Source organism: Canis lupus, chromosome 20 (genome assembly GCF_003254725.2).
Source record: "Canis lupus dingo isolate Sandy chromosome 20, ASM325472v2, whole genome shotgun sequence".
Classification (NCBI taxonomy): Eukaryota; Metazoa; Chordata; class Mammalia; order Carnivora; family Canidae; genus Canis; species Canis lupus.
Genome location: NC_064262.1, coordinates 35,680,354 through 35,704,215, shown reverse-complemented (window position 1 = coordinate 35,704,215; position 23,862 = coordinate 35,680,354). Strand labels below are relative to the sequence as shown.

At 46.3% G+C, this 23,862-nt stretch overlaps 1 protein-coding gene across 11 annotated transcripts in view; it reads left to right on the top strand.

Moving 5' to 3' along the window:
- CACNA2D3 (calcium voltage-gated channel auxiliary subunit alpha2delta 3) overlaps positions 1–23,862 on the top strand; it is a 945,794-nt gene that overhangs the window by 560,263 nt on the left and 361,669 nt on the right. For all 11 annotated transcript variants that reach the window (XR_007404330.1, XM_049098270.1, XM_049098267.1 and 8 more), the window contains 2 exons: positions 1,195–1,284; positions 9,742–9,855. Coding sequence is in view for 10 of the 11 variants with exons in the window: in XM_049098270.1 (XP_048954227.1) it covers positions 1,195–1,284; positions 9,742–9,855 (204 nt within the window). In the remaining variant the exon portion in view is untranslated. The remainder of the gene's footprint in view (positions 1–1,194; positions 1,285–9,741; positions 9,856–23,862) is intronic.

Below are 23,862 nucleotides of genomic sequence, written 5' to 3'. Positions count from 1 at the left end.
TTCCATGAGCACACCCTTCCTGCCCATCTGCCTCCTGGTGACTCCTACATCCAGTTTCTCCAGCAGACAAGGGTGTGGATGTCTTTGAGGAAAGAGTAATTCATTTCAGTAGAAAAGAAGTGGTTTTGGAATAGGTCCTTTGGAAAATAATGCCAAGCAGCTGTGCCACTGTGGACACGAGCTTTGGGGCAGTGGATATCCCACAGGATCATGTGTCCCTGGGCACATGCTTGGACCCACTCTTGCCTCTTTGTTGAGAGCAGAAACATAATGGGCTCCACCCTTACCTCTTTGCTGCCTTTAATTTCCAGCTGGTACTGAGCTTCTGTGGAACCCACATAGCCAGATAGGCCTTGGGGATTTTTCTGAAGGGATTTGTTTCTATTCTTGCATATTCCTTGAAGCTCTTCTGATTTCTAGCCCGGGTCCCCCTTGCCATAATCACAATTCTTACCTTGTAATCCAGTCTTTATCCTTGCTCTTTGGAAATGGTTTGGGTACCTTTTTTTTTTTTTTTTTTTTTTTTGGTGGGGGGCACCTTTTGTATATCAGATGTGTGGTTGTCATGAGAGACAGAGTAGGCCATTGAATATGCCTGGTCTCAGGAATGTCACAGTCTTGAGTGGGGACAGGATCTACCCAGGCACTTGCATATCCAGAGTTCTAAGGCGGGTTTGAGCATGGGATGCAGCATGGGGTCCTAAGGAAGCATTCTGAAGCAGTCTCAGAGATGGGACTCTGGAAAGGAGTGATGTCCAAACTGAGGTCCCAAAGGTAGGTGGGAAAAAGTGTGGTGGGAAAGCAAGGAAATGGATGGAGAGTGGGCTCCAGATGGAGGAGAGCATGCACAGAGTCCTAAAAGTGATCAGCAGTGGGATAATTGAGGATAGAAGGGGATGGAGTGGGTCATGGGAGATGACACTGGAAAGGAAAGTAAGAACTTCAGAGAGATTAAGTGCTTTCTGCCAGAATTCAATGAATTTTTCCCTTAGGATGCAGTCAAAGCTGAAAAATGCATATAGAAGGTAAATTTTATATTGACTAAGTTCTTATGTTTTGAATTCTGAAGGATAAAATTGCATTATGACCATTCCAGTCTGAGACTCGTTGGCCTTAGTGTGCACCTGTTCATTTGAAGTTGGCATTTCATGTAACAGTTCGGACGCTAATGAATTCTCTACTTTATTGTTCCAGCACTTCAGGGAGCATCTGGACAAACTTTTTGCCAAAGGAATTGGAATGCTGGATATAGCTCTGAACGAGGCCTTCAACATTCTCAGTGATGTAAGCTCCTCATTAACTTGACTTACTTATATCCAGGAGAAGAGATGGAATTTTATTTTATCTTTTAATTTAATTTTTAAAAAATTGTGGACCAGCATTATGGTTAGCCTTGGCTGTCACTGGGTGGTATCTATAGGCTCCAGATGGGAGGGTGAGGCTGGCCACTTGAATCATCTCAGTTCAGAAACCAGGTCCAGCCAGTGAGGCCAAACCAACCCCCTGCTGGGCAGAGTTAATTGAGTCCTCTGAGTGGGGTTCTTGCCTGCCATGCTTGTTGGCTCTGGGGCCACCAACACTTGACTGACTTCCAATGCAGATCTCATCTCAGAAACTTTCAGTTTCCTCATAAAGTACACTCATGTCTCATTGTGTTTAACACTGAATTCCTGCCTGTGGCAACGTTCAGCAGAAGAGCTTTCTCTGTGCAGTAGGTTTAGGGAGTGCCATATCCATCCTTCCCCTCTTCTAGCCCTTTGCAGATTCACAATACACAGTAGCATAATCAAGACTCCAGTAAGTCCTACAGTAAGTAGTACATGCTGCTTAACCAACTGTTTCTTGCACTTTTTGGAACAAGAATCTGTTTTTCAAGTAGCACCCGTTAACCTTCCATGAAAACCTTTGGAGGGTCCTGGGTTGGTGATTCTGCTCCTTGAATACAATTGTGTTAAGCTAAAAGAGCTGGCATGTGACTTTTGTGTTCTTGCTACACCGAGAAAGAGCAGTAGGAAAATAGTGACTATCTTTATTAATGCAGGTTCTGTATCATTATGTAACTAGTATATGTCGCATGCTTTGGAATGTCAGGCACTGGGAAGCACCAGAGAACAGACTAGACAAAAGTATTTGCTTTAAGGGACCTCGTGTTCCAGTGAGAAGGTTGAGGAATTATGGCCCATGAGCCAAATCCAGCCTGCATCTTGTTTTTGTAAATATTGTTTTATTGGAATGCATTCATGCCCACCTGATTATGTATCCTCTATGGCTGCTTTTGCATTACAATGGCCAAGTTGATTAGTTCCGATAGAGACCATATGGTCTGTAAAACCTAAACTATTTACCATGTGGCCCTTTACAGAAGTTTGCTGACCCCAGGTCTAATGGAAAAAGACAGATGAAGTGCATGTTCTTATGGAGAACAACAGCCCCATTGTTCTAGTGTAATAAGGACTTGCTGCTTTTTACAGTGTGGTCAAGAGAGATCTCTCTGACTGATGCCCTTGGTTGGAGTAGAGACCTTAAGGAAGTAAGGGAACAGTGATTTCATTTTGGGGAAGGAGTTTCCAGCAAGAGGAACAAGTACAAAGGCCCTGAGGCAGAGATGTTTGGCATATTTACCATACAGCAAAGAGACCAGTGTGAGGAGCAAAGTGAGAGAGAGAGAGAGAGTGAGCTAGGGGATGAGATCATGGAGGTAGCAGGGGCCCAACCACATGACTCATGTGGGGATTTTGCCTCTTGCTCTGTGTGGGATGGAAAGTCACTGGATTCTGAGCAGAGAATGACATGACCAACTTGAGTTTTAGCAGGATTTCTCTGGCTGTTGTACTGAAAAACAAAGACCATGAATAGCAGGGAGTCCATGAAATTATCTGGGTGACATGTACTGTGGCTTGGACCGGGGAGATAGGGTAAAATGTTAAGAAGCAAAAAAAAAAAAAAAAGAAAGAAAAGAAAGAAATCACTCTAGATCTGTCAAACAGCAGGGGTTCACTTCTTCAGGGGTTTGGCTGCATAAGGACTGGAGAAGCTCAGAAACCAAGCAGAAAATGAAACAATTCTGTGATTAGCACCAGCAGGAGGCAGCTCCTATCTAAGGTAGGATGGACAACAGGAGGGAGGGATACCCTTGGTGTCACAATGAGACATCCTCCCAGTGGCCATCCAGATAGGAATCGAAGTGTGGAGGGGCTGCCCAGTGAGAGCCCTGTGGAAGCTGGTACCTTGGAAGAGATGCAGCTATTGCCAGAAAGCACCCATGCCCCCAGATCAGGAGAAAGGGAGACATGGCTTCGAAAAGCTTTGGCCTCTCCCTTCCATCCTCTAGTACTCTCCTTCAGATGAACCTGTTCAAAACTCCTGGAGCGCCCGGCAAATCTGGGGAGAGGCATGGAATGGGATTGAGTGGAAACAGACACTAAAGGGGGCGACAGTTCCATCGAGGTGTCTTAGGAGCTGAGAGCCCAGCTGGCAGCTCAGTGTTCTGAAGGCTCTGTGGGGCTCAGGTGTCAGCCTGCAGGTGAGCACCCGCCCACCAGCGCATGGCGCATCCTGGGAATCAGCTGTGCCCAACTCCAAATCTGGAGCTCTTCTCACTTGGCTACACTGGCCTCTCAAGCCAAGACTGGGCCCCAACTCTAGACTGCCTTTTACCAATAGTACCTATTGGCACAAAGAAGGCCTGTGAGGTATTGGTCCTGAGCCAGTGTCGAGACTGCAAGGGAAGGAAAATAAGGAGGTAAGGTGCCACATCAGCACCTCGAATTAACTTGAGTTAAACCTACAGCTATTCCCTCCTGCTTTGCTGCACGGGGCTGCTGGCTACAGACAATTCACATTTAGGTAAGGCTCCGTGTTTGGGACAGCACATCCCTGTTAACAGCTTACGAATAATTTATGAACATAGCTGACCAGAGCAAAGGGCCAAACTGTACCTCTAAATTCTAATTTGAACCCTGGATAGGCCCCTTCTCGGGGCTTGGAGATGCCAAGCTCTGCATCTTCAGTGGGCTCTTTCGAGAGAGTCATATTGAAAGACTTCTCACAGTTATAAAATTAGTTCTCTTTTTATCTCAAAAGCCTTGTGTCTAGAGCAGGGGGAGGCTACTCTGACCTGATGAGTCCCTTGTTTGGAAACGTGCCCTGCAGTGAATTTCTGTTTCCTGGCTCTTTGGCAGAGGTGGTGAAGGAGCAAGAGTTGGTGGATGCTTGTCATATGAAGTCTGTGGCCTCTGGAGTCAGGCAGTTCGGGCTGAGAAGCCTGACTTGGTCAGAGCTTGCTGTGCAACCTTGAGAAAACTCTACTTAGCCTGACCTTTATTTTCCTCATCTGTAAAATGGGGAGAGGAGTAGACCCAGCACTAGCTACATCATTTGTGAGGCCCAGTGCAGAATGAAAATGCAGGTCCCTTGTTCAGAACTCATTAAGAATCTTAAGAGAAAGGCAGCAAGCAGAGTGTTAAGCCAAGTGTGGGGCCTTGTGCAGCTGTGTGCATCTCACGCCCATGAAGCTGGCTCTGGTAGACCAGGGTCGAGGATTCCAGCTGTACCTGACTCCCTTTCAGCAGGGTTGGGGTGGGTGGGAAGGGCCATCTCTGTGACCATGGAGACACTAGACAGCCTCAACTCTGGTCAGGGTGCCTGTGGCTTCTAGAAGCAGCTAGAGCTCTTGGTGTTTTGGTCTTAACTTCCTGCCCCAGTCCTCAGGAATGTCAGCTTCCCTTCATCTTTCCCTCTCTCCTTTTCCTTGCCCTAGTACTTTCTCTCTCCCCATCCCGTCACTTAGCAGATTTCCCAGAGACACTTCCAAGCAGTGCTTCCCCATTGTATGCCAGTTAACACTGGTCTGCCAAGGTACTCCAGCCTAGATGTTGAGGTGGTGAGATGCCATCCTCCTCTCCCGGAGACCCACCATGCACCTGAGCATATTCAAGGCCTTCGAAATCCTGCAGGGAGCAGACTTATTCAAAATGTATTTATGCCAGTACTCAAACTTACTGACTTGGGAACTCTTTATATCATATCAGAACCTCAGGGTTAGAATCTTGTAGAAGTCACAGCTCACCAAGCACACCTTCAGGCATAATATGTTTGCTGCAAGAGGGTGTATTAACCTCCTAGCACCTCTCAGATCCAGAGAAATCACCAACACATGGTGGATTTCTTTTCTTAAATCCTGATAACAGAAATAACTTTGAACCAGGAAAACCTTCCAAACACCTCTTCTCTGCCTTTACCTGTAAAACCCTCTGGGGTCTGGCCAGTCAGAAAACCCAATGGGTCCAGTGTAAATTCCAAAGAGTAGAAACGAAAGGAACAAAATATTACAAGATATCCCTAATTGAGATTGGTTGATGGTTGGCACCATATTTCGAACGCACATTTATCTCAGAGAGAGAAACATTTCCATCCTGTCTCTTGCCACTGGGCTTTGGGCTTTTAAATAGCCAAACATTTTGAAAAACACAGAGATGCTTAATCTCCCATGAAAATGAAGCTTTCGCTATTTTCCACTTCATCAATATGACCTTTAAGTGATATAATTCTCTTCTGTGTATTACTCCTGCCCTTGCAAGCCAGTACGAATAAAGAGTTATTTCTCAATCACACAAACACACATTGTCCCTCTGTGTGTCTCTCCCTGTCTCTCTCTCTCTCTCTCTCTCTCTCTCTCACACACACACACACACACACACACACATTCTCACAGACACAATTGAAATTTTGATTGTGGCTGGGGCTCAGAATGGTTCAGAGGTTGCTATAACTAAATGAAGTAAATTCTGTTTTGCAATTACCTGCATTTCAGTGTCAGGATTTGCTCAGATGACTTAAAGACTTGCAGTTGTTGTACAAACGGCTTTGAAAGGAGCATTCAAATAAACTTCTAAGACCCTTCCAGCTATTGATCTCTGCTGTATTCATTAGTTTCTGTAAGAACACAGAGCTGGTTTGCTACAGTAGTTAGCATCTACCTTGTCATGTGACAACCGCAATTATCTTTTTTGGCGATGAATATGATCTTTGCAGTGATTACCTTTTAAAAATTTTTCTTAGCCAATTAAATAAAATTCGGTGACATTTCAAAGACTGTTAATCACAACCAAATGCTCTAAATGTCAGGATGCATTGAAATTTTCGCTGCTAACTGATGAATCACTGAGCTAATTGTAGTTCATCATCAGGCCCTTGTCATTGTTATTATTATGGAAAACACTTTCATCACTCCCGCTATTCAAAAAAAAAAAGTTCTAGACAAATATGAAGAGAAGAGATATTACTCATCAAAGCATTTGAATTTAATTGCATTCTTCAAAATTCTCCGACTGCAGATTGCAGCAGAGAATACCAGGGACTCAGCCAGAGAGGAAAGTGATGTTTTTAAATAAACAGCTCAGGGCAGCCCCTTCTTCCAGTCTGTGTTATTCAGATATCTTCATTTCCCTCTCTTTCTTGCCTTTTGTTTTGGAGAATTTTGCCAGGATGCTTTCCAGTGAGTCACATGAACAACAGTCTTAAGGTGTCTTGATTTTTTTCCCCTTTTTCAGACTCTGTGAACTGAAGCAGAGATCACCTTTATTCAGGGGGCCCACTGCTGGGGTTATTCAATGATCTGAAGACTGTGTTGAATGCAGCTCCCCAAAATATTTCCAGAACAACCTGTTGATAGGACAGGACTCCAGCAATGTTTCTTCTTACTGCAGTAAGGAAGAAAATGCACTATGATGATAGAATCTTAGCAGTATCTCAGAGTGGAAGGGACAAAGTCATTTTTTTTGAGACAATGAAGACTGATTGAAGGTAGTCTTTCAGAATGGACGAGAAGGAAGAGGCTTCATTAAGATTGGGTGAGAATCCTAACATTCTAGTTTACGATTGTTGGGTGCAACAGAGGGAAGATTTTGAGGTCAGGGCTTTCAAGAGTCTTAGGGTACAGATTGTCCTGTGATGGTTTCTATTGAAGAGTTGATGGGCCTTTCAGGATGTTCCTGGAATAAGCAATAAAGTTATTTGCAATTTTATCTTCCTGAGCAAGAGTTTTCTGGAATAGTAGTTGATGAAGACAATAGAACCATAGCTGCGTGGGATGGTTTTAGTTCTCAAGTATTTATACATACCTGAGAATTTCTATGATATTACAGCATGGGCCATGTCCACTCATTAATTCAAGGGTTCTGGTCTAGTCCGAGTTGCAGGAATGGCTGCCAGGGCCAGGGCTACAGTGGGGCAAGTGCCTAAGGCACACAATTTGAAGAGCACTCACTCATTCTTGGTAGAAGATGTGGTGACTACCATGTGACCCTAGAACTCTGGAAAGGATGGAGGGAGGAAGAAGCAGGTGAAGGAAGTGTTGATGGCACCCTACCATGCATCTCCATCTGCTCAAGGACCTTCATCTCATTATTGGGAGGCCATAGAGTGTGCTGGGGATAGATTCTAGAGCTGGACTGCCTGGGTTTAAATCCTGGCCATTACAGATGGGAGCTCTGCGACCTTGGTCAAGTTAACTAATTTCTCCCTGCCTCAAATTCCCCACCTGTAAAATGCTGATAACGATAGTACTTACCTCAGAAGCTAGTCTTAAGTAAGTTAATACTTGCTGCCCAGCATATAATGAACATTTAACCTGCATTGTAACAACCATGTAAGCATGTTACTCATTTTATAAAGGAGGAAAAGGACACTCTGAGATGAGAATTTATCACAGCTTGTGGTGCTAGGATGGGATTAAATGTTTTTCACCATAGTATGGCAGTCCATGCATGTCTTTAGGTGGCTTTGCTCTGCCCCATATGGCCCCAAGCAATTCCTTCTGGCCTTCCTTCCTCCCTCTCTCCCTCCCTTCCATCTATTCATTCATTCATCCAGTTAGTTATAGTCTTCTCTCTCCAGTTGCAACTTCAATCTCTATCTACATCAGAATTCTAAGTACACAGAGACTAGGCATTGCATTTCACCTTGAATGCTTTATTAGCACTCTACTCCAGCAGGAACAGCCAGTGAATCCAAGAACAGTTTCCATCCCTCCCCAGTGCCTTGGTCAGCAGATGGAACTTGCCTACCCTGTGCCTTTGCATGCGCTCTTGGTCTGCTCTGGGATGACCCTCCCCTAGATTCTCACCCCCTGCAGGTGTCATTCATATGCCACCTTCTCAATGAGGTCTTCTCTAGCTATTTTTTCTAAAGTCTCCCCCTCCTCATTTCCTATTCCCCTGGTCTGCTTTCTTTTTTATTTTTTGGTTCCCTAGAATACTTATTTACTTTGTTTTTATGTCCCCCCCCCCACACACACACATAGAATTATAAACTACAGGAGGGAAGGAATTTTTGCATGTCTCATCCTCAGCTCTGTGTGGGCACTTAGTAAATAATAAAAAATTAATGAGCAAATTTCACCAGTTATAATGGTGGGAATTTTCACTACTGAAAGTTAAAGACTTTTTGTATGTTTTCATGCCTCAGCACTGTCATGTTAATTGTAGAGTATGTATTAATTAATTAATTTATTTATTTATTTATTTATATTTTTAAAAGATTTTATTTATTTATTTGAAAGAGAGAGAGAGAATGAGCAGAGGGGAGGGCTTAAAGAGAGGAAGAAGCAGATTCCTTGCTGAGTAGGGAGCCCGATGCAGGGCTCGATCCCAGGACCCTGAACTGAAGGCCAATACTTCACCAACTGAGCCACTCAGGGCACCCTAACTGTAGGGTTTTTTAAAGGACATGCTGTTGCTTTGAATTGCATTAATAGCATTCATTAAGGGAATTCTATACCCTGATTCCAGAGAGGGACATCAAGTTCTGGTAACCAGTCTACCCTGTCTACTACTCACAAAGGCTGGGAGGTTTGTTTTTGTTTTCTGTGGTTTTTTTTTTGTGTGTGTGTGTGGGGGGGGGGGTTTTAAAGATTTTATTTATTTATTCATGAGAGATACATAGACAGAGGCAGAGACATAGGCAGAGGGAGAAGCAGGCTTCCTGTGGGGAGCCTGGTGTAGGACTTGATCCCTGGACCCTGGCTGGGCTCATGACCTGAGCTGAAGGCAGATGCTCAACCACTGAGCCACCCAGGTGCCCCAAGGCTGGGAGCTTTTTACGATGCCAGGTAATACTGAGAGTTGAAGGAATTTAGAGTCTTGCACACCAGTGGGCACAATCTTGGAATTTCAGTCTGTTTTACAATAGTAACATATACAAACTAATATATAATGTTACATGCGAACAAATATATATTTAAAACACGTGCTACAAAACGAGTGCTTGGGCTTCTAGTCTGAATTGGCATGTTCCTGACTTTATTCTCCATGTGTCCAAAATCTCCTTGATTTTACTATATAGTGCATCAAACCAGACTCATTTAGATTTTGAAAGATCTTGCCTGCTGCTCATTCTACTGCTCATATCATGTGTTGCTAAAGGGTGATTGTGCCAATGCCTTTGGGGCTAATATAATGAGGCACTATCTGTGCTTGAAGGTAAGAGAGGTTATTTGTCCTAGAATCTCACTTCCCACCTTGTGTGTGTTTTCCAGAAATCCCCTCTGTGGTCAGTATTTAGTTCCGGTTTGTCAAAGCAAATACAGAGAATGCATGGGGGGAAATGCTTATCGTGTAGGTTCTGTTTTGCAGAACGAGCTCTTGTCTTGAGAAGCTTCCCAAGCTCTCATGCCTCTGAAGCCTCGTGGATGCACAGAGCTCTCTGGTGTGTCTTTTAGTCTGACCTTGTTTCTTCCCACAGTTCAACCACACAGGACAAGGAAGCATCTGCAGCCAGGCCATCATGCTCATCACCGATGGGGCAGTGGACACTTATGATACTATCTTTGCGAAGTACAATTGGCCAGACCGAAAGGTAAGTGGCTAATGCCGGCCATGCAATGCAGTTGACAGAGGATCTGTTGTGCTGTAACCCCCAGGTTGTCCAGGGATGGGTGTCTCATGTAGACTTAATCTCATAATGACCTATGGTTTCTCAGTCTTGTATCTTCTGGTTGACCAAACCGAATACTATGGCTCTCCTTGTTTTCAAAATGAAACTTTTTTGGAGGAAAGAAGAAATTCATGAAGACATGGTCAACATGTTCAGTGAAAAGATTCTTTGAGAACTGTGCTTCGTTCATATGGGGCAACACTTTTGTTTTCCATGGAGCCAGAGCTGCTTGGTGAGTCCAGCATTTATAGATGGTAAAGTCAGCCATGTGGCTGTACAGTCATCTCCTGGATGTTTCCGTGTTTCTATGGCTCCTCCTTCTACAACCTCATTACCACCCAGAAGCTTCTCTCCATCCCCCAGGGCTGTTCCCCACCCTTGTCAAAGCTTATTCTCTGTTCAAATTCCTTCTTTGCTTTCCAGGTGACATTTATTTATCTGATGAACCCATATGTTAGGGTATCAGTGATAAATATTAACATTTTGGCACCTCTGCCAAAATTTAAACCCAGAGTTTCTTCAAACTGTTAGGCAGTTTGAATTCTCTGGGGAGATTTTTAAATTATGAATACTTGTTCTTTATCCCGTACCTACAGAATCAAAATGTCTAAGGCTGTGGGGTAGTAATCCATGTTTTTAATCATTTCCTCTGGTGGGCATCAATCAACAGATTAACAGTTGGTAATCTCTATCTCACTGGAATGGTGGAATTTTCACAGGAAAAAGGTCAGTCAGAGAGAGTGCCCTCCCAGGAGTATCTCAAAGGCGCTCTCCTGTCCCATGAGCCAGTAGTATTACTCTGTCCAAGTCTGCCCTACTTTTTCTACTTTGCATATTTGATTTCTTGGAACTAGACTAACCATATACACTTGGCAAGAAAAAGAAAAAAAAGAAGAAAAAGACAAATGAAGGCTGTGTCTTCTGCTGTATCTAGAGAGTATGTACCCTCGAGGGAGCATGCAATGTCATTCCATGTTCCCTTAGTCATTCTTGGTCCCCACATTTCTCTACTAACACTGACAACTCACCTCATCACATGTATGTCTGCTTTTTAAAGAAACATCCATTTTGTACAATATGGTCCTTAAATGGACGCCAAATCCTTTCCCTGGTGCTCAACCTTGGAAACTGCCATCACTTCTGAAGCTGGAGGAAAAGTTAGTCATGCTGGGCTTTCTATGGGAATGTGGGACTCCGACACGGAACCTGCCTCAGGGATGTCCAGTTATATATATTTGGTGATTGTGGCTCCCACAATAAGCACTGCCTTTAGAACCCAACCCTTGAAGGAGATGGGAGTTCACTACTGGACAAAGTGATTTTAGCTTAGGACTTCAGGTGATACTTTCCAGGGACGGGTAGAGGCCAGACTTACTTCTTAGATAGACATATGTCATGGGAAGGGGGCGGGGGGGGGGGAGCATGCTGGATATGTGTCTACCCCCTGGAGCATACAGCAATGGTACTGGGCATGTGGCCAGTACCTAATGCATAATCCTAAGGTATGGCTGAGTGACTGAGGCCAGTCGGGTGGGAGGCCACAGCACTAGTAAACATGGGTAGGGACATAGACATTTATAGTCATGTAGAATGTTTGTGGATGCCATGATATTTCATAGTGTGTTGAAGGATATTTTGAATGATTTAGGACCATCTTACATAAAAGAAGAAAGTGAAAGGGCCTTTTCATAAGCAGCTCCATTAAGACCAAATAAATTATCAGATGAATCTCATATACTAAATTCTATGAATCCCTCCCACATGGTGACATCTGATGAATAGCAGTTGCCTAGTAATATTGGTATTTAAATATCCAGTCCTTACTTGCAGGAGAGGCATAGGATGAGGGCTTCAAAGCCATAGTTCTTCAGATACAATACAAATTTTGACATATCTTGCCAAAGGTACAATATTGATTTTTGGCCAGGTGCTTTTTTGGATTAATTGGAACCAGGATCTTGGAAATTTCAACATCACATCAAGGAGTTTCATCTACTTATAAAGTGCTATTGAGTAGAAGTAGATTTGCTTTTTGTAGCAAGAATGTCTCCTTTTATGATTAGAAATTAATAGCAGGATCCTGTCCCTCCTGCTCCATTCTGGAGAGTTCTGTGGCATTCATGTCCACATACATACACCCTCTTCTTGATGACTTCTCTGTGCACATGCAGGTAATGAGTCTGCATGGATCCCCAGGTTATTTAGCACTATGTTAAAGGGAGATGAGGTGCAATGTCTAAGCAGTCATCTTTCTTTGTTTTTCTGGATATTAGATATTTAGTAGAGGGTTCTGTTATACTGTAATTGGCAGTCTTCAAGATTATAGAAACAGCAAGTAGGTTCAGGAGAGAGGAAAATGCTCTTAAAGAGGCTGGAATGTGATTCCCCTGACTGTGGTTCTCAAGCTTGAGCCAACATCAGAATCAACTGGAGGACATGTTCCAACACCAACTGCTTATTATCCCATGCTGGGAGTTTGTGACCCAGTAGGACTGGGTGGGCTCTGAGAATGTGCATTTCTCACAAGTGCCAGGTGATGTGGATGCTGCACACCGGGGGAGCGACTACTGTAAGAAACAGCCTGAGGAACAGCATTTGGTTCCTCTGTGAGCTGAGAGCTTGCCTGGGTTGTCTTGGTTCTCTTCCGGAAGGCTTGTCTCTCCACATGGCATCTTATCCTGCAGGGCCACACTATGAGGCCTCTCCCCTCAGTGCAGTAGCCTGGACTTGCCTACAGTATATGACAGTTGGGTTCTCAGAAGGGGAAAGCAAAAGGAGGTGGGGAGCAGACCAGGAGGGCATTTGTGGGTGTCATTTTTTGAAGGTATCTACCACCTAACCAGGCAGGGCTTTGCTCAAGGCAACTGCCAAATGAAACATTTTAGAATGAGTTGGAAGGAGGAATGCATTATTGGTGATTTAACTGTGAATCTGAAGACAGCATCGTGATTGCCATGCAATGTGTCCCTTGCCGGCATTTTATTTCTGAGGGCAGAGCTATTTATTCATTTATTAGATGCCATTTACTTTTGCCTAATATCTATTGGTTAGCAGCTTAACAGCAGCTCTTACATACTTGGGATGAAATATGAACTCCTCAACATGGAAGGGACTCATTTCAGGATCTGCTCAAGAAATAAAGCTGCCTGCATTTAAATTAGAAAAATGATTATACCCGCCACCTATATAGTTGCTTTTCCAAGTGAACAAAAAAAAAAAAAAAAAAAGAAGAAGAAAGAAGAAGAAGAAGGAGGAGGAGGAGGAAGAGGAGGAGGAGGAGGAGGAGGAGGAGGAGGAGGAGGAGGTGGTGGTGGTGGTGGTGGTGGTCATGGGATGATTTATCATTACCTTTCCTGATGCACAAGATAGAGTGGAGAGTGGATAGGTAAGAAAATGGTAGACAAATAATTTAAAGAATCTAGCCCTATAGGAAGTCCTGTTTGTCAACCTTGATTTGAAGGAATCAGTGTGTTGTTAAAAGTTATTGAGATGCCCTTGGAAATATGTGCATTGGCTGAATTCAACAGAAGACGGTCTTGGTGGGTTTTTGCTTCCTTTCCTTTTTTTTTTTTTTTTTGTATATTTTTTTTAATTGGAGTTCAATTTGCCAACATATAGCGTAACACCCAGTGCTCATCCTGTCAGGTGCCCCCCTCAGTGCCTGTCACCCAGTCACCCACTGCTTTTTTCCACTCTAATGAACTATACTCACCACATAATCAATGGCGGAGAGCTGGGAACCTTGATGGCAAATACCTTACTCTGTGCCTTGGGGTCTCTCGTAAGCCTGGGGCAGTGCTTTCTGCTTTTCTGTCCTGAGTAGTTTCTGTTTTTCCCCTTTTCTGTTGGTGCTGCCACCGGGGCCGGGATACAGGACACGTGGATGGGATCATTCAGAACGGGAATGCACCATGGGTACCCAGCCTAGGGCTGGACCCAGTGCCTAGCACGTGGGGTCTCCATACGTGTCAGACTTAACTGCCCCTTGAATCTTGTTTTGGTGGTGACAGGGGCACATGGTGGTGTCACAGCTTTCATGTCACTTGAGTAAGAAATGGAGCACCCTGAAGGGAATCACATTCCCTCTTTGCTTTCCCAGGAAGCCAGAGACTCTCAGAATCCAAGGATAACAGGATCCCTGGAATCCCTGTCAGCATCCCCCTGCTCAAGGGTAATCACTGTCCTTGCTGTGTGTGATGCTCCAGGGAGTGAGATGTGGCTGCAGACACCACATAACACCCCACGTCTCAACTGGCTTCTGCCATGCATGAATCTATGGAACTCTGCCTGGGCGTGCAGCATGGGCAGTGGCCCTTCTGTGCGTGGTAGGCATCCCTGCACAATCTGTGCTTCCCGTGGGTCTGCAATGAGGAGTACAGGCAGCCCTAGGATGCTCCCTACACCTCCCTGAGCCCGAGTCTCCCTCAATGAGAGAATGCCTTGTGCCCAAATGTATGCATGAAACATAATGAGAACTCATCCTTATCAATGCCAAGGAGCAGGCTCTGTTATAAATGCTGCGCATACACTTCATTCTCACAGAAACCCAAGAGCCAAGTACTACTCTATCCTCTTTATACAAGAGGAAACTGAGGCTACATAACTGATTCAGGGCTCCACAACTAGCATTCGGAGCTGAACTGACCACCCAGCATCGAATGGTAAGGCTGGTGAACCAGAATGCCAGTCATGTTGAAGGGAAGAGCAAACCAAAATGACCTTGAGTCCTAGGAAGAGCTGGCCATCCAAACCACACACATTGTCACCCAGGAAATAAGTTCTTTGGCTTGGCCTTCCACCCCCAAGTGTGTGTGTGTAGGGGGGAGGTGTGCAGAATGTCACGGATGTGGAACCCATCGGGGCTGCAGACAGAGAGTAAGTGGATGGCAAATGTGTGGCCTCAGGACGAGGCTGTCTGGGTGTAACTAAATGGTTTTCCTCTTTTAGAAAGAACTTCAAAGGTGAATGCTATTTCAGTTATGTGTGCTGTGTGTTCTATAATCAGCTACGTCCAGAACAAAGTTGAAGACAGTAGTCGTGAGGCCCTTGGGGGATCCTCGGTGACCTGGTAGGGATGGCATGGATGGGGAAGGGGTGGGCAAACAGTTCCCAGTTTGGGGCCGGGGGGAAGCCCTTGATCACAGAATGCTTTGGAGCACATTTGGAAACACTGTTAGAAATCACAGTCCTTTGACCTGGGGTCACAGAGATCTCTGAGAACAGCTCTCTTGGGAGTTTTGCTCCAGGGCTGCCTCCCTTGGCATAATTTGGAAGCTGAAGCCTCAAGCCAGCCATGTCCTAGTGGCCTGAAGGAGGTGCTGGAAGACTTAGGTACGCCTACCTCCTCATCTTTCCACAGGACTTGTGCCACTCTGGGGGGCAGTTTCTGAGCTGAGTCAGTGCTTATCCTTTTAAGAAACCAGCCTTTTCATAGTCTCAGGCAATTTGGAAGAAACTTTTTGTTATTTCTTTTTTTTCCCTAAACTACATTGTTTCCTTTTCTGGCTTTCCAGTGATTTTATAAAACTCTTTCTTTGCCTTCCTTTGAGCTGGTCGGGAGGAGAAGGGATTTACCCAAAGCATAGCAACTGGGGAAGGAGTTTAGGTCATACTGCTTGTAGAGGAGGGGTCTCAAAGTGCTCCTGCTCCCCCACCCCACCTGTACTGTGACTCTCCCTCATGCCATAGAACCAGATTGATGTAGGGGCTTGCGGGTGGCTGAGGAAGCTGGCAAGGGACGTATACCATATGGTGTGGGGGGTGTGATTCATTCATTGAACAGGTTTGTACTGAGAACTGACCATGTCCCAAGCTATTGTGGGTGTACTGACCAGATCCCAGGAGCATGGGGTGACATGACAGCCCCAGGCAGACCCCAGAGAGCAGATAACGGATCACAGATAGCAAACAAGTGAAAAGACCAGATGGCTAGAATCTATGATGGATCTTCTGAAGGAGACCAACAGCCTGAGACAGAGAATCAGAGAATGGGGTGGTCCAGGGCAGTCTCTTTGCAGAGAGCATGTGTGAGTCAAAGGAGCTGGGTAGGGAAGAGCAGAGGGAACCGTATTTCCGAAGGCCCTGTTGGAGGAGCAGGCTGGTGTGCATAAGGAGCTGGATGAAGAGGAGGTGGCTGGAGCCTGGTGGGCGTGGGGGCAGTGCCATAGGGGAGGCTGGCACGACGGGCAGGCATGAGATCCTCCACGTGTTGATGGGGAGCCAGAGGAGGCCCTTGGACAGGGGAGAGAGGTGAGCTGTTGGCTGCAGTGCTGTCTGACTACTGTATGGGGAACCAGCTGCCGAGGCCTGGACCTGGATGGGTCTGCAGTTTTGTATTGACTCCTCATCTTACTTGATTTCAGTGGAAGGAGGCAGTAGGTAATAGGTAGGTAGTAGAGTTTTATTTTATTTATTTATTTTTTTATGTAACTTCCTTTGAATGCTCCAAGATGCTCCTGTGTCCTCTGCAGTTTCATTTCAGGGCTCAGTTGGGTGGTTACATCTCTCTGTCTCCCCCCTCCCCCTTCCCTCCCTCCATCTCTCCTTCCTTGACAGAAGTCACATTTTGGTCTGAAACTTTTGGGTCAGTTTCTGTCGTTGCTATATTTTTTTCAAGGGTGATAAATCCTGAAGCTGTCTTAGGAAAATCGCAGGAACATTCATTTTTCATGGTCAGTCAACGGTGTGACAGGAAAAGGCATTTTCGGCCACCGTGGGGAGAGCTCACGCGGGCCCTCCTTGCCGCCAAAGGGAGGGTTGAAATGGTTCGCTGTCTCTCGGTTTATTTTTAATTACTTTTGCTGGTATTAGACATCTTATGACTCTAGCAAGAAGAACATGACGAGACAAGTCAGGAGTGCGGCCTACTGATGCATGGCTGCTGCCAGCCATTGAAAAATCACTTCACGTCAGGGGCTCAGACAGCCCCACGGGCACCTTCCCTGCAGTGGCCACGTGCTGCTGCTCTCTGCGGGCTCAGTGTTGGGGCCTTGGCCTCCACCCATGGGCCACTGTCCTCAAGAAGCAGGCAGGGGACGGTGTGCATTTCTTCCTGTCCTCCCATCTCCATGCTAGGCCCAGAGTTAGGTGCTTTCTCTGCTCATTTCGGTCTTAGCACTGCCTTGTGGGTAGACACTCTGAGTACCATTCTTACCTTACAGGTGAGGGAGCTCAGGCTCAGGGGAATCGAGTTACTTGGCCAGAGTGCATAGCTCTGAAACTCGGGGGTCTTTAATCCTGACTCACGTCAGACTGTCTCCATACACATGCACTGAAGCAGAGGGTTTGGAGGTTGGGGGCACTTGCTAAAAATGTTTCCTGGGTCCTATTCTTTGCAGGTATAGCCCTGGAAGTGATATTTTGGCAGGTGGCTCCTTGGCCACACTTGGCAAGTTAGGAGGGTCTGAGCATCATGCCCCTTGGGGCCTGGCAGGTGACGAGTATCCACACTGGAGCATGCCGAGAAATGCCACACAGCACGGTTGGGATCCCAGTGGGTCAGGCAGGGTCCATTCAGGGGCAGAAACCCTAAAGTTATTTTCACAGAGCGAGTTTAGCATTAAGAATTATTGACCTGAAAGGGCAAAAGGAGTATAGAATGTCACAGAAGTAGCAACTTGAGGCCACAGCTGCTACCCCATGGCTGGTGGGGGGAAGCAGGAGAGGGGAAGGAGGGAGGAGAGGTTATTAGTAAAACTTTGAAGCTGGGCAGAGAGGACTCAGGGGCTGGGACCCAGACCTCTGAGAAGGGTGCACTGGTTGGAAGGGAGGGCAGGCTTTTGAGGAGAGGGGTACCAGAGGTCTCTGGAGAGAATGAATCTGATTCTGTAAGTGTTGGGAAAACTATAAACTAGCCTCATTCTCTGTTCCTGGGATGAAGTGCCCCTGTACAGGGCAAGGAGCCTTGCTGGAGTGATGACACTGGGAACCAGAAGCCAACGGAAACCAAACAGGAGGGAACAGGCCCCTCTTCCTTCCTCCCCCTGGTGAGCCTTCTGGTAGAGACTCGTCAGAAACAGCTGGCAAAGCAGAAACATGGTTTGTAGAGTCCCAGCCCCAGCCACATAAAGCCCGTGGATTTGGTGCTGAGACAACTCTAGCTTATTAGCTGGCACACCTAGCAAGAACGGGAAGCTTGCTGAATGAGTTTAGCCTTTTTTGCAGGCTAATGACATGTCAAGGTCTTATTTTCCTGGGTTTTATTCCTCTCGGTCTATTGAGTGGGGCTCTTGGAAAGTGGGTGAGGGTAGAGAGGCAGCACGGCCTAACAGGAAGAAGGTGGTGTCTGGGTGCTGACAAATCTGTCCCCCGCATCTGTATATTGGGGTTAATTATACACACCTTGCGGTGTTGTTCAGAAGGGAATGCGATGATGTGCTAGCAACTAGCAAGATCAGTGCCGGGCACAGAGTAGGCAAGGATATGTGATGCTATATCCTCCTCACTGTCACCATGATTGACAAACACTCGTATTGTTAAAATCTTCTGTTATAGTTAAAATGTACTTGTACTGGGTGAATTCAAGATGGTGTAGCAATAGTTTTTCAGATGTGGAAAATAGAAAGTACATTTTTATCCTTGAATATGGATTAATCTTATGCAGTGTCTTGGTTGACTTATAAGAAGATTAAAGTATTCAGAGGCATTTTGAAAACATTTTTAAGCTTTTCCTTTTACCTGTTTCATGAATAAACATATACAGACAAGTAAACTTCTGGCACCCAGTAAAATATACTGGGATCTACTTGGTCATTCACTATCCTTAATTAATTAGTCTACCTAATAACTACTGTTCCTCAATTGAGACACGCAGCCTGTTTGTAATAGAAATGTAAAAAGGAGATTTAAAAACTAGTGTTACTTTTATATTAGTTGTCTCTTTTAGAGTGGTGGTTAAGGCTTCAGGCTTTAATGTGTCTGAACAGGGTAACTTTGGGCAAGTGATTGAATCTCCCTGTGCTTAGTGTAGTCACCTAGGAAATAGGAGGGGACAGTACAAAAATCACGCTACCCCAGCAGGGTTGTCATGGGGGCGGGTGTATCAGGTCCTCAGGGGCAGCAGGTGCTTGGGGGACATCGGTGGCGGAGAAGAGATTGTGGTCTGCAAAAATCCAGGCTGGGCTCTGCGGGTGCGTAGAGCAAATATCCTCAGGCAGCCTGCACTGCTATGAAGCAGAAGAGGATGCGGCCTTGGCACAGCAGGTTTGAGAATTTGTGGCTGGTGCAGTGTGTTTGCAAATGCTTAGTTCTTGTAAGCAGCCTTGTATGGTTTCCTTACCTCCTTTGCTACCTCCATAAAACTCCCCCCGTAGATGGTTTGGCGGGAAGCCTCACAACCACCTGCTTGTGGGGGAGCTTGGGTTGTGAGCTGGTTAGGCCAAGTCAACAGAGGAGTCCCCAGGCAGAGGCTCTGTGCCCATCTTGTAGGTTTGCCACCTTATTGGGTAAGCTGTTGTGTTTCTTTCCTCAGATGGGCTGGAGGGACTGCTTAACTGGACCAAGAGGAGGGCAGAGCACACCCCTACTGTCTGGAAAAGTGCCCTGGTATGCTGGGGGTCAGGAGCCTACGGGCCAAGACACCAACTGTGCTTCTCTAGCCACTGTTGCTCTCACACCTGCACGTAAATTTCCATTAAATCACATTTCATCCCAAGCTTCATATAGATTGGCTTCATCAGAAGGCACGCCACAGACTGTTCTTCACGCAGCAGCCAGACACTTCAAAGACCAGAGGCCAGTTGTGCCAGAGAACCCCCCAAACCTGACTGGCTCCCTACACCTTGCTGAGACTCAGCTCGAGTCTCAAGAGAGGCCCACAGGGCCTGGTCTGACAGGTACCCATTCATCCCAGCCTCCCCTCCTCTACTGTCCCCTCATGCCCTCTGCCCAGCTTGTGGCCCTCGGCCACGCCAGGCACATGGTCACCTTAGGACATGAACACTCAGTGTTCTCTCTGCTCAGGACATTTGGCCCCAGATTTCCAGTTGGCTCAGTCCTCACTTTCTTCCTATCCTTGTCCAGACATCACCTTCTCCATGAGACCTACCCTGACTCTCAGATTTAAAGTTATCCCCAGCCCTGGCCACGAGCAATCTTAGTTACTGCTTCCCTTGTAATTAATGGCAGCATTTTTGGTCTGGTCTGTGACATACCAGATAAACATCACAAGGAATAAATTGTGCCCGGTGTCCCATCCATTAGAAACCTAACTGTTGGCGAGCGGGTCGCTGTGTCTGTTTTGCTTGTCCGTGTGCCCCTGAGACCAGGGCCGTGCCCAGCACATAGTGTGTGTTCAGGGAGCCTTCCCAGGAGGAAGGAGCCAGTGCTAGTGCAGCGCTTTAGCTGAGCTCTTTCCAAGTATCTTCTCATTTGATCCTGGCAGCACCTTTATGGTATAGATATATATAGTATGTCCCTTTTACAGGTGAGGAAACTGACTTGACACCAGATTAAGTAACTGCTCCAAAGCCCTAGCTTTAACCTACTTGCCAGCACCCCCTTCTGGTCTGAGGCCCTGGGGTGGACAGAGCATAGAAGCCTCCTGAGGACTTCTCAACTGAGCTTCCCTGGGACCTGTTGAAAGTCTTCCAGGTAATGAAATTTCTAGCATCTTAACGGCCTGGGCAGCACTTAATGCAGTGCCGACTGATGATAAGTGTCATTATCTCTGCAAAGATTATCTTTCCCGTAGACATCAGATTGGCTGCTGTTTTGTTCTCCCCTAAAGCTTAGTAATGTGATGTGGTTCTGGATGAATAGTAGCTACTCAGTCAATATTTGTGGAGGAGAGGGAACAACAACTAGATTTAGGTCAGGGTGGGATTTCTGCATCCCCCCCAATCCTCAGCTGCTTTGAGGTTTGATTGTCATATGCACAGAGGTCTGACTTGTGCTTCAAACTTTTTTTTTTTTTTTTAGTTTTGATTTATTTATTTGGGAAAGAGCACACACATGGGAGGGAGGGAAGGAGGGAGGGAGGGAGAGAGAGAGAGAGAGAGAGAACATACCAACGGTGGGGAGGACCAGAGGAAGTGGCAGAAGCAGGCTCCCTGTGAGCAGGGAACCCGATGCATGGCTCCATCTTAGGACCCTGAGATCATGACTTGAGCCAAAGGCAGATGCTTAAGTGACTGAACCACCCAGGCACCCCTTACCCTTCGAACTTGATCCCAATAGCCCAACAGAAAGGGTCCCTAACTCGATCCTGACCATGAGACTTGCACCCCTTGGTATCTCTTGCTTGTTTTCATATTGCTGGGTCTTCATCATAGAGGAGGGGCCCTTTGCTTTTTAGCTAACTGTGTTGGTAGAGAAATCATCAAAATCACCTTGATTCCTCATAAATGAGATTTTTTTTTTTTTCAGTAGACGTCAGGCAATCCAGTATTCCCCGTAGGCTAAATATTCCCTCTTCAAACGTCTGGGGGTAAAATCCGAGGCTCCCAGTGTCAAACAGTTCTGGCCATCAACCTGGTATCTGCCTGTTTACCCTTATCTTAATCATTCCCATAAAAAATACTAAGGGAGGAGATTTATAGAACTGACTGAACACGTTCCATCATTGTGGCCTGTCCTGTGGGCACTGCGCTCAGCTCAGAGCCTCCCAAAGGGCCTCCCCCTCCCTCTCCACATCACAGCAAGGTTGTCTTTGGTTCATCGTTCACTGTTCCATAATCTAATAATAGATTCCATGCTATGCTCTTCATTCCTCTGGGATTCCTACCTAGATTAAAACAGCTGATGGTGGTGACCAGTGGAGCCTCTCTGGGGTAGACTGGTATGAGCTGCATGCTAATTGCCCAGTGGGAAGCCTGCTGCCTCATGTGCCTTATTACAAAGCAAGAGGTCCATGTGGAAATTATACTGGAACACCAAATGAAGGTGAGGTGTGCAGGGAGGATTAGCCAAAGAGCCATGCAGCCTCCCGGGCTACATCAGCCCCTGGAACAGATTTCCACGGTGCCTTCTGATGGACAGAGGGTTAATCTAGCTGGGGGCAAGAGTCTGGTGCCTTTTGGATCAGAAGCCTGATTTTTGGTACTCCTCAATCCTTGGTCCCAAGACTCTCTGATCCTTAGAACTCATAGAAACTTTAAGGCTTTTAATATTTGGATCACTTAACTTTTACTTTCACCTGATTTGTTTCTATGTCTCCATGGGACAGAAAAAATGATGGTTTTAGGATTTCAAAGAAGAATGCTCAGACTCCAAATGGAAGGCTCTCTCTATGAGCCCAAGAAAGATATTTATTGAAATGTATTTTCTCCCCACAGACTAATGATCTCAACCCTCCTAAAAATCCTGATCCTTTCTCCTCCTCGGGACTTAGGAAACAATCTGTTATGAGCTCTTCTCGTTAAAAACCATTAGGACCCCCTTTAGGAAATACTATCCAGCAGAGAGTTGTCTTAAGTTAGGGATGGACAGCTGGTCTGCGGACATCAGGGGTGTAAATCTCTGAGCTACTAATTTTTGAAATGGCATTGCTAATAGTAGCTTCTTTCCAGTTTTCTTGCAAAAACCACAAGAAAAAAAGCACCTGGCTGAGGCTTCTGGTCCACAGACCCAATGAGGGAAATGGGAGAAAATTCTTAGAAGAGGAAGGAGAACAAAGTGAATGAGACAGGATCCTTGACGAGACCTAGACAGAACCTGAGGTTTGAGAATGCAAAAATGCCTAAGAGGAGTCCTCTAGACCTTTCTGGAAGGATCTCTGTCTGCCTTACTATGGCCTCTGTTTTTGCTAACTTAATTCTAGACTCTCCAGCTGTGACTGGCCGCTGTCCTGTTAACCTCTATGTCCTTGCCTGGGTCATTGACACCATGGGGTTCTACAGGCCTCAGTGTCTATGAGCTCGAGAGGGGATTGGCTTACGTTTAGGGATGGCGGGGACCCCGTGCCGTCCTTAGTTCCATCTGGACCTGAGGGTAAGTGTGGACTAGGGTGTCCACCCCTCTTGTCACCAGGCTTCTCTCTGAGCTCTCTGTGCGGTGCCTTGGTCTTCAGGGTACACAAACTTTGATCAACCTGTGGCAGAAGGTTCGTGTGAAACCCTTCCTCATTTTCTTTTCTTTTCTTTCTTTCCTTTTTTTTTTTTTTTTAAACACAAATGGGATCTGGAATTGATCCCAGATAATACATCTGCCTCTTCATTTCACTTCAGAGGGGCAGAATAACAGGAAAGGCAATGAAGACAACTAAATGCATTTATGATTTATGCCCCTGTGATAAATCAATGGGTGATTTCTCCCCAAAATGTGGTCACTGCCCGGCTAACTCATACCAGCTGCCACATCTGGGAGATGCACAAGGGAACCGGGGGCCGAGCCCGCTCCGTGCCATGTGCACACCAGGCCTGGGCCCCGCACCCCCGGGGTGGGACTGGGACGTGCGAGCAGGGCCGGCTCTCTTCTCTCTCTGCCTTTAGGGAGGTGGCCGTCTCCTTGCCACCAGTCCTCTCCCAGTCCGGCCTGTGTGTGCCTTCCTTGCACACTGCCGCTGCCGTTACACGCAGCCTGTGCTTGGTTCATCTCCAGCATTCCTTCCTGTGCTTGCCGTCATGTGTGGGGAGTTAGATTTTTCCATCCCCTAAAGGTGATTCGATCAGGCCAGTGCTCACCAGAGTCCCTCTAAGCTAGCGGGAAGAGTGGAAAATCACATTAACTCTTTCATTGACTCCAGCTGTTTTGCGCCAAGTGGGAGATGGCAAAGAGGTTTCATCTGGAGGGCCAACTCTGGACCCAGGGAGGGAGCTCCCTGCAGCACTAGCTTGGGAAGGGGTGTAGGGGCCCTGTCCAGCTGGGAGGGGACAGACCTGTGCCAGAAAACGGTGTCTGTGTGTGCAAGCGGGCGATGGCAGTGGCTGTGGCCTGGGTACCAGCCGTCTGCCACCCCTCTCCTCCGTGGTCTCGGAGTCCTGAAAGCCTGGC